An 11,139-nucleotide genomic window follows, 5' to 3' on the forward strand; every position below is an offset into this window, starting at 1 on the left:
CAGTACAGGGACATACAGTATATATGATGGGTATATAGTATGTTATGTATAGGTGACAGTACAAAGGCAGTTATGGGGATACTGAGTGGCACATTATAGGTGGGCTGTAGATGGCACTGTGCCGACACACCGTGAAGATATGTCCTATCTATCTATCTATCTATCTATCTCCTATCTATTATCTATCTATCTATCTATCTATCTCCTGCCTATCTATCTATCTCCTCGATCGATCAATAGATAATGGATAGATAGGAAGGAGATAGATAGATACAGATAGATAGGAGATAGAGGCGATAGATCTATCTATCTCTATTCATATAGTAGCAGCATTCCAATTGCTTTGTGAATAAATCTACACCTTTTTACATTTATGTCGAAAACAGCGACGTTTCTGACCACAAATGTTATTTGGCTTGAATAAAGACCACGTTTGTGGTCAGAAACGTTGCTCTTTTTCTCATGGGTTGCTGAACAGGTTGGAGGAAGTCTCGTGTGCTGTGTGTGCAGGGACGCACAGACAGCACATAGGAGACTGGCCGTGATGCTCTGACAGGCCGGGCAGGTGGCGGGGGGGGCGCTGGGACATGCAGGTGGCGGCTCCGCTGTGCTGCGCCGGGCCGCTGAGAGAGGCATGTGCTGGCAGCGGGAACTGGCTGAGACGAGCAGGGGCAGTGTACAGTGCCGGGCGGGTGATGCGGGGCGCGCTCTGACACGCCAGGAGGTTGGGGGATGCGGGGACGGGCGTGTGGCGGCTCCGTTGTGCTGTGCCGGGCAGGTGATGCGGGGCGCGCTCTGACACGCCAGGAGGTTGGGGGATGCGGGGACGGGCGGGTGGCGGCTCCGTTGTGCTGTGCCGGGCGGGTGATGCAGGGCGCTCTGACACACAGTGGCAGTCCCCTATGTGTTGTCTGTGCTTCGCTGCATACACAGCACAGGAGACATCCTCCAACCTGTGCAGCTCAGGGATCAGACGGGGAGATGAAAGTGAAAATACCGCAGATACCGTCCTGGCAAAGTTAAGGTCGGTTAACTGACGCCAGTGATGGTATCCCCCTCCCTTTTGTAGTCACAGAACTTTTGATCTCCTTTCTGGGGGCTGGGTTAGCTGTCTATTGACTTGGTTACCCGACCCCCAGGAGACATTATCTGCATAATCTCCATGCACCTGTCCTGCTTACATGTGTCCCTGATCCTAGGTTTTTGTAATATGAAAAGTTACAGTTCTATCTCTGTTTGCTGTCAGTGAATGCAGGCATATGTACCTGTCTTTGTGTCTCGGCTCTGCATATTGCTAGTGTTATAGATGTTCTTAGCATATGGATGGAACTAGAATGTTTTCATTCACAGCCAGGAAGCAGAGATCTAAACCTACATTACACCCCTAGTAAACAGATGCCCGTTATGCAGCACATAGCTACACCATGTGCACGTCGGCTCTGCTACATTATCAGCTTGTATGGAATACATACTGGGGTGATGTGATGCAAAACTAATTAAAAAAAAAAACAGTCCTGTGTTACCTATGCAATAGAAATGACAGCATTGGGCAGGAAAGAAAGCTAAGGGAGAATATGCAAAAGGACCAATAAGGGAAATGCATGGTGGGAAATGTAGTTTTCTATCTTGGTTATAGATCAGCTTTTAGAAAAACTTGTACCTCACAAATGGCAGCAGCTAGAAAGACAGAAGATGGCTCCAAATACTCAGAGGGACTTGTTGAGTAAGACCAGCTAGCATTTAATTTTTTCGCTCTTAGGTGAATAACCCCTTCAAGTACTGTGTCAGAATCTTCAGTGCACCGTGGAGGAGGCTTTCAGAGTCACCATTCTCCGGGCTAAATCTAAAAAAACATGCAGGGTTATACTTTTTTTTTTTTTTTAGAAATGACAGGTAATGCTTAAAAAAACCCTGGACTGTTATTGGTTGTTATGAGGTAACAGAACTTCTTTCTTTAAGGGTACGTTCTTCCTCAGTGGATCAGTTCCATAAATTAAAAAGCAGAAAAGCTCATTTCCATTGAAGCAAATGGAGCAGAGTAGTAATACTGCACACAGCCTGAGGACTGGGGTGGTGCTGTTTTTAGAATAAAGCAACTATGTTTTATTAATCCTAAATAACTCCTTTAGATCCATAGCAGATCTGCATTGTGTGAGCATGCTCTCAGGGCATGTTCACTTGTACTGTGCTGTATTAGGCTAACTATGCTGACGGAATTCTGCCTCCAGAATCCCACCTACCTCAGTGTGCAATAGCGTGTCCATGGAAGAGCTGGTGCGCCGCCGCTCTCCCATAGACAGCCTATGGCACATTGAGGCAGGCGGAATTCCTCCTGATTTACTCCGTGTGAACATACCCTTATACTTTCTGCTGGTAAGTGAGTGATATAATCTGCAGCATATATAGTACATGTGAGCATACCTTTTTTTGCTTACATTGCATTATCCGCAACAAGACATCTGCCCCAAAGTCTGTAAATTTACTGCTGCGGAATTTGGTACAGAAAATCTTCTGCATTTTCCCTACATGCATCTGTACACCTTTTCCCCAGTATAGATGAGTATAAAGCCTTTCCAACAGAGCTATCAGAAGGGCAGCAACTGTCTATAGCAGCTCCCCAGATTCCTGCTATTATGAAGATGAAGAAAGGAATGTGATTGGTTGCGTCTGATGAATCTCCCCCATTATATCTTATCTATAGCGTGGATCATAATAAGCTCCATTACACAGATAGCTGACCTTATTACATTTACTGTTCTCTAATGTGACAAACCTCACTGTTCTATAGCTGCTGGGAGTGACGGCGGATTATATCACAGGTGTCAGTAACCGGTCTGAGCTCACATGTTATACTAGCCCTACACAGTGTAAGATGAAACTATATCTCCCAGTGTGCACTGCTCCTGAGTGACATCACTTCCTGCCTGTAGAGGGAGAATGGCAAGTGAGCTCAGTGCAGGTAAAGAGAGTGGAGTAACCTTACATACACAGCAGCACAACACCACACCTTGTATTTTATAAGAGGGATCACTGGCATATTGTAGGGACCTATTAACCCTTCAAGCATGTTTTGTTTCCCCTGTGGTCTGCTTGCTACAAATATCTGCTCTACAGTGCTGCCTGTGTGTGTGTGTGTGCTTTGGTTTAAGAGCTCCCTGTACTGGGTGGGAGGGGGAGTGGGGGAGCATGATCTGCATAGCGGGGTCTACAGCATTGTACTCTGACCCAGGAGGTCTCCCTCACCTTCCAAATCATGGCAGATCCACTTCAGACTGGGGCGTGCATCAGGGGACAGGACTGTGGAGGTAATCTCTGCATAGCTGTAACCCCTCTCTCCCCGGACAGAGAGTGCTGCATGTATGTGCCCACATCCGCCCTGCTCATTCCTTCCTGCTCCCTGCTGTCTCTGCCAGCCCTTCTGTTTCCCATCTGTTTCTCCATTACTGTACAGTAACTTATAATATCAGATATTCAGCTGTTTCTGAATGTTTGTTTCATTTGTTTTACATGTTATTCAGAATAATAAATCATTAATTTTGGGGTGTGGAACCAATTGTCTGCATTTCTATGATCTCTTATAGGAAAATTTGCTTTGGTTTAAGAGTGGATTTGGATTACAAGCGCCGTCCCAGAACAAAGACACCACTGTATAATATATATATATATTATTAGGCAATGAATAAGATGAGATAAGATCATTTTTAATTTGAAAATGTTCACACCTATGTAATATTGCAATGCATATGTAGTATGTATATAGTATATATTAGCTAAGCTCCTCGAGGTCATGTATACACATAGATCCTGCTAAAAAATACCATACTGAAATTTAGGGGAAGCTTTATCACACGTCTTATAGTAAGTTTGTCCTTTGTTGCCCATAGCAACCAATCACAGCTTAAAGAGGCTCCTGACCCCCGTTAGATCCCCCAATACTCACGTGATCCCGCCGGGTCCCGCTTCTGGAGATGGTCGGGTCACGGAGATATCGGCGCCTGAAGTCCAGCGCGCGCGCTCCTCAGATGAGTCCAACACTCATAGAGAATGACAGGAGAGTCCAGCGCTCCGTCATTCTCTATGAGCGTTGGACTCATCTGAGGAGCGCGCGCACCGGGCTGCAGCGGCTGAGATCTCCGTGACCCGACCATCTTCAGAAGCGGGACCCGGCGGGATTAGGTGAGTATAGGGGGCTCTAACAGGGGGTCGGCCGTGCCGGGGTGACAGGTTCCCTTTAACCTTCAAATATTCATGAGCTCTGGTAAAAAGAATGCATACCTATCATTTGGCTGGCACAGCGGGAAACACCGGGTGGCCGACGAAACTGCCGGAAGTGCCATAGACTCTATTGTAATACACTTGAAATGCAGTCTACGGCCCTTCCGGGAGTTCTGTCGACTGCCCACGTCAAAGCATGCCAAAGTGATAGGTACACTTGTAAGAAAGCTTGCAAATATCCCCCATAGAGTTTGAAGTGTTATTAAGATGCCATAAGATACCAACAGTGTGGGCAGTATGCAAAGCCCCCCCGCCACTGACCACCCATTGATCACTAAAATTAAAGGGGTTAGCCACTTGATAGTAAAATTGCTCAATGTACAGTATTAGTAAGTGTACTCACTACACTCACTGACAGCAGCTCCCTGTGTACCTCATAAAGCTAATATCAGACTCCCTTCCTCCAGGCTGGGCTGCCCTTCTCTGTGGTGTTTTGGTCCATAAGATGGCTGACATGGAGGAGCATGTGACCAGGCCGCTGAGCCTGTATATGTCTATAGAGGACACTGGGGGGGCGGGGCATGGTCACATGCTCCTCTGTGTCAGCCATTTTATGGACTGAAACAAAACAGAGCAGGGCAGCCCAGCCTGGGGGAGTGTGATTTTAGCTCTATGAGGTACACTGGGAGCTGCTGTCAGTATATACAGTGAGTACACTTACTAATACTTTGCACTGACCTATTTTACTATAAAGTGGTCAACCCCTTTAAGTGGCTATAAAAGTAGCCATACACTTCATGGTATGTTCACACATTCAGGTTTTTAATTGCAATATATCATTACAAAGCCAGGAATGGATTTAAAAAGAGGAGAAATCTCAGTCTTTCCTTTCCTAATCTGTTCCTGGCTTTGGCTTTAATAACTGCAATTAAAAGCCTGCCTGTGTGAACACACCTTTAGCTAAGCCATTACAACACTAAGGCTGCCTTTACACAAAGAGAGAGTTATCTGACAGATTTTTAAAGCCAAAAACAGACTATAAACAGGGAACAGGTCATAAAGGAATGCATTCAAATTCCAAAATCTGTCAGATAAATCTCTCTCTGTAAAGGCACCCTAACATTGCACATTGTATCTCTGTTGGCTGTTGTGGTCATTCAGACATGATCAATGACACAGAAGGAGGACTTATTATTCACTATGAAAGGTTCCCCGAATGATCGTTCATGTCACTATGGACTGCACCACATGCAAGGACTATGCAGGCTGTGGGGCTCTTACTAGTTAAACAGATCCTTGAAGGCAAGTGGCCACTTGCTACTTATATCAAACTTTGATTTGTTCTCTATTGTTGAACATTTTGTATTGCTTTTTCAGTAGTAACCACTAGAAGGCAGTAAAGGACTTAAAACACGCTCAAGCAGTTGCTGGGTTTGCCAGAAGAGGACACACGTTTTTGCAGAGAGGCTTTCCTTCTTGGCTCATAGACAGGGGTGCAGAGTGGGGGAATGTCCTTTATAAATTCCATATGCCTAATATTTTTAAATATAGTACTATGTTAAAAATCAGCCAAAACAATGGCTGCATGTTCATGTGCCTATATGAATGGAGTGATGGTCTTCTAACATAAGTGCTGCAGCTTCTTAAAGGGAACCAATCACTGGAAAAACGCATATAGAGCTTTTGAAATGTGCTGTTAGAGCACACAGCACACTTGCCACACGTGTTTCCATAGCCTCCGTGCCTTCCCCGTGTAAGCCGCAAAGTAACTTTATAAAACTGGCGCCCTGTATGCTAATTACCTGAGGTAGTCACCTGGGCGGTGTTCGGCTAGCAGGTAGTCACGGTCCCCTGGGCGTTCTACCGCTGTAATCACGCCCCTCTGGGCGTGATTCAAATGGCCGAGTAGCTGTGACATTCTGATGCCAGACGCCGCCGCACATGCGCAGTGCAGCCGCTTCCATTCCGGCGGTACTGCGCCTGTGCAGAATAGCCTCGAATAGCCTGTTAGCCGGAGTTCAAGGCTATTCTGCACAGGCGCAGTCCAACCGGAATGGAAGCGGCTGCACTGCGCATGTGCGGCGGCGTCCGGCATCAGTACGTAAGCGCGCCGACGTTGGGCACGGCGCGCTCCCGAGTGACGCCGCAGCCACTCTGACATTTGAATCACGCCCAGAGGGGCGTGATTACAGCGGAAGAACGCCCAGGGGACCGTGACTACCTGCTAGCCGAACACCGCCCAGGTGACTACCTCAGGTAATTAGCATACAGGGCGCCAGTTTTATAAAGTTACTTTGCGGCTTACACGGGGAAGGCACGGAGGCTATGGAAACACGTGTGGCAAGTGTGCTGTGTGCTCTAACAGCACATTTCAAAAGCTCTATATGCGTTTTTCCAGTGATTGGTTCCCTTTAAAGAGAACCTGTCAGCTGCAATTCACATTCCAAATTTCTGAATGCAGCAAGCTGTAACACCTCCTTACTCCCCCTTCTCTTACCTGAAACTGCTTGGGACTCAGCTTCAGGGTAGCTTCACACGTACCGACTCGCAGCGTTACATTGCAGTATAGGAGCTTAGCGAAATTTATTATAGACCTTTTAACTGTTTTGAAGAAAAGCTTGCAGAATTGTGAATGCAGTTCTGGATCAGTACTTGGGAAACACTGGGAAATATTAATCTGACATGGATGCTGCAAATCTATTAATAGTATTAATGCATCAGCGTTTTCCACTATAGTATACTATAGTTAATGTGGTGGGCTTCTGGGGGCCTTGCCCCTCCATTTTAAGTGCAATTTATTCTTTTTTTTTTTATTTTTTATTTGGCGAGCATGGCATACAACATCAAGTTCTATGTGCTTACAAAGTTGAACTCTTTATTTTGTCTATAGCTACAGGGTATATAAACTGTAACTTGGTATATATGCTTTAACACCATATGCTTGTCCCACCTTGAAAGAGACCAAAAGAATGAAGAGGAAACATATTTGTGAGGATTTTATTCATTACAGTTATATTATTTATGTTATTTTACAGGTGCTCCTCCTCTGAACCCAGCTGTAGCGCCCCTGGCCTGGATGCTAGGGACATGGGTTTCAGATCCCCCTGGTGAAGGAGAATTTCCCTCCATCCCTTCATTTCGTTACATGGAAGAAGCGGTCATCTCACATGTAGGACAGCCAATGCTGAATTTCATGTAAGTAATTATGTAGAACAGACCATGGGTCTTTGCTTTAGCATTTATTTCATTGGTCTTTTTGTAGTGTATATCATCCTGTACACAGTGTTGTATTGCACACACAATATTGCTGGCTAATTACAGAGAGTTAAAGTTACTCTGTACCCACAATCTGACCCCTCCAAACCATTTGTACCTTTGGATAGCTGCTTTTAATCCAAGATCTGTCCTGGGGTCTGTCCGGCAGATGATGCAGTTATTGTCCTAAAAAATAACTTTTAAACTGGCAGCCCCTTGCCCAACAGGCGTGGCCGAGATTGTATATGCATTAGGCTGGCACAACCTTCCTGTCCCTCCTCCCCCCCCCCCCTTCTCCTCATCAGTAATGCTGCGGGCAGATTGTCTCCTATTCCCCACCTGTGTCAGCACAGCATGGGCTGGATTGTTAAGACACCTGTGCAATGTTTACACAGGAGAAAATGTTTCAGTGGCATTCCTAATGATGAAGAGGGTGGGGAGGAGGGACGGAGGGCACAGATACTCCCGCTTGGCACGGGCTGCAAGTTTAAAAGTTGTTTTCTAGGACAATAAATGCATCACCTGCCAAACGGACCCCAGGACAGATCTTGGATTAAAAGCAGCTATCCAAAGGTACAAGTGGTTTGGGGGGTCAAATTGTGGGTACAGAGTCGCTTTAAAAGGGTATTCTGATCCCAACTAACATAGTTTAACATCTAGGTCTCGTCAAGTTTAAGATTTGCAAAATTTATTAAACACTGCTCTGGCTGTGGTCTGGTTGGTGTATATCCCTTTCAGGTCAATGGACACAACTGTATGTCAATTTTTGCGTTCCCACTTATGGACATAGAGTTGCATCTGTGGATGAAAGGGGCAGGGAAGCCATGCTCAGATCCCAGCAGTTAACCCTATAGATGCTGTGGTCAGTGCAATCGCAGCATCTATAGGGAGAACAGAGAGAGAATTCTGTTCCCCGAATTATTATCTTGGAAGGATGTAGACTATTCCATGGTAGTAAGGAAGAAGGAAGTATCTGAGTTGTGAAGGTAAATATGACTGTATGATATATACATATACAGTAATGGCAGTGTGCTTTAACAGGATTTATGTTGTCATGCAGGTTTTGTGCCTCTAATCCAGAGACAGGTAAACCAATGCACAGAGAATGTGGATTCATTCGTGTGAAGCCTGGGACCAAGCAAGTAGCGTTTATATGTGCCCAAAATACAGGTAATTGCCTCACAGTACCAACACAGAGATGTATGATACTTACAGGAGTTATCAAGGGTTAGAAAAAACAAAGCTTTTTTTTTTTTCTTGCAAAAACTCACAGGAAGGCATACAGAGGGCTCCTGTAGGAGGAGTTTCACTGGTGGAGGATGTACAAGTTAGTTCTTACCAGATTTTCAGAGAGGAAAAATGCAAGAGACAATAATCCCTGCAGAAGTTAAGACAGGGCCTGGCTTATGCCAGGACCCCTGTCAGGTACAGAGGTACGCAGTCAGTTGAGTCTAATCACCAATGTGTACAGATGCAGTTAGTGACCCAACAGTTCTTTTACTACTGCTACTAAATCTACTATGCAGTGCTAAGCACACCCAAGGGAGAGTAGTAACTAAGGAACACCCTGACCCACGCCAGGAACACATCTACAAAGAGCAGGGAAGTATCCTGAACAAGAAGGGGACTAGCTTTGATCGACAAGGCAGCCAGTACAGAAGGCCTACATATCCTATCGCACAGTGCAGGTAACTGGGAAACCTTGGACACCTAGCTACACTGAAATAACCACGGCCGGGGCTTGTACTACCCTACTGGAACAGGTTCTACGATACCAGGGGGCAGAAGGTGGTCAGACACAGTCTAAACACAAGTATCACTTCACTCAAGATATCTACTGAAAGTTCCGGCAGAGTACAAGGCTACTGTGGGTTAGGGTTCCTCTGGCAAACTCCTCTCTACTCTACAAGCACCGCTAGAACTACCTCTCTTGCTTCACTCAAGTACCTCCTTCAAGCACAAAGGTCAAGCATTCTAGTGTGTCAAGATTACTGTCTGTAAACCATGTACTGTTATACTGAAAAGCCTTACAGTAAAGCTGTTATATTTTTATACTACGCGCGGGACTCTGATCTTCTATTTGCACCTGCACCTATACACAGACACATGCATACCTTGGGTTATTTTTCCCTTTTCTGTGGGAGGCCGTACCAACAGTCAGGTGGGTCAGGACTGCCGTGACAAGAGCCCAAGAGACCCACACCACCCTGGCAAGTTACCGACCATTTGGGGAACACTATCGGCCATATACAAAACAGGTACCAACATCACACCTGTGTGCTGGACTAGCACTGGCGTCACAACATATAACATCACTGGCCGAGTAACCTACCACACCTCTCTCCTTACTGTAGGAGACAGATTGTATAGAAACTCTATCTAGCCTGTCTCCTGCAGCAAAGAGATGGAGAGAGAAGCACTTAACACTTCTCCTCGCTCTTCCAGGCTTTCAGTAGTGTTTCAGCACCCAGGCCCAGACAGATCAATTTTTTTTATATAGACATGCTGGCCTTGCTGCAGTTTTGACATTTTTTTTATCTTTAACTTGCAGGTGTAGTTGAGGTGGAAGAAGGAGAGGTACAAGGAGAGCAGCTGACGCTAACCTCAAATTCACTAAGCAGAATTAGCTTTGCCAAAGAGCCTCATGTAGAGCAGGTAAGAATGCTTCGTATGATGGAACAATGCAGCATCAATATACAATATCATATGGTTTGTAAACTTCAGATCCAGCTTAATACCAGCTCTTATACTCGAGCAGATCTTACCCACAACTCTATATCTGCCATTTACCCCTTAGCCTTCTGCTCTAGTCTCTGCCTGTTAGGGCATGCTGGGAGTTGTAGTTTTGCAACAGCTGGAGAGCCATTAATAATTCCTTTATTTAGCGATAACATATTACGCATGGCTGTACAGAGATTGTCATTACTCTCTTTGTCTTAGCCAAAGGTTGAGAAACACATAGGTTACTGTCATGTTGGCTGCATTACTTACTGAGGATGTGTCCTCTAGTCAAAACCCAGATGGTGGGGTATATTGATATGTATATTTTAGTTGGGTTGCTATGATCTGGCCACTTTTTCTTGCACAGTGATGGAAACTTATGAATATGACAGTGTACATAACGCTGTACTGTGACCCTCCTTTCCCTTACAGATCTCTCGTACCTTCCGCCTGACTGCTGAGGGGAAGCTGGAGCAGACTGTCTCCATGGCAACTAGCACACAAGCCATGGCTCCTCACTTACAAGTGACATACAAGAAAGTGACCTCATAACCATTGCGTCCAAGATATGAAGTAGTGCCTGTACTGTTCACGTTACTTGAATAAATGTAGAGCTGCTGACTGCTCTGGCGTCCATGAGATCCATCAAGTGTGTAATCATTTTTCTCATCACATTAGTCTTGTAATGTAACAATATGTTATACTTAAAGGGATCTTACTGCTGGCAACCTGAGCAGTTACAAGAAAGGGGGTCTCTTGCTACCCAAGTGAATGGAGTTGCAGTTAATTGCTTTATTCACACATGGGATAAAGAGACCACTACTATTGTGATTGATAATAGTATCTGAGGTCACATCCCAGATCAAAAACTTATACTGTGGCTGCATAATAAGTTTTAATCTTGTGATACCTGCCCTAAATTTACTTAAAAAGTTGAATTAGGTTATT

At 45.3% G+C, this 11,139-nt stretch overlaps 2 protein-coding genes across 4 annotated transcripts in view; one reads left to right on the plus strand and one right to left on the minus strand.

Moving 5' to 3' along the window:
- ATG4B (autophagy related 4B cysteine peptidase) overlaps positions 1-2,843 on the minus strand; it is a 26,427-nt gene extending 23,584 nt beyond the window's left edge. Inside the window, exons 1-2 of the mRNA XM_069975309.1 lie at positions 2,774-2,843; positions 1,661-1,843 (exon numbers count right to left, since the gene is read on the minus strand). The gene's annotated coding sequence lies outside the window, so the exon portion shown is untranslated. The remainder of the gene's footprint in view (positions 1-1,660; positions 1,844-2,773) is intronic.
- Positions 1-10,830, plus strand: part of THAP4 (THAP domain containing 4) — a 15,319-nt gene extending 4,489 nt beyond the window's left edge. For 2 of the 3 annotated variants that reach the window (XM_069975305.1, XM_069975306.1), the window contains exons 3-6: positions 7,251-7,410; positions 8,531-8,640; positions 10,022-10,125; positions 10,624-10,830. In XM_069975305.1, coding sequence (XP_069831406.1) covers positions 7,251-7,410; positions 8,531-8,640; positions 10,022-10,125; positions 10,624-10,743 — 494 coding nt within the window. In that variant the 3' untranslated portion in view covers positions 10,744-10,830. Of the gene's footprint in view, positions 1-2,883; positions 2,960-7,250; positions 7,411-8,530; positions 8,641-10,021; positions 10,126-10,623 lie in introns of those variants that run through there. The other variant, XM_069975307.1, reaches the window with a different exon arrangement.
- The last annotated feature ends 309 nt before the right edge of the window (positions 10,831-11,139 follow it).

This window comes from Dendropsophus ebraccatus, chromosome 6 (genome assembly GCF_027789765.1).
Source record: "Dendropsophus ebraccatus isolate aDenEbr1 chromosome 6, aDenEbr1.pat, whole genome shotgun sequence".
In the NCBI taxonomy this organism is placed as follows: domain Eukaryota; kingdom Metazoa; phylum Chordata; class Amphibia; order Anura; family Hylidae; genus Dendropsophus; species Dendropsophus ebraccatus.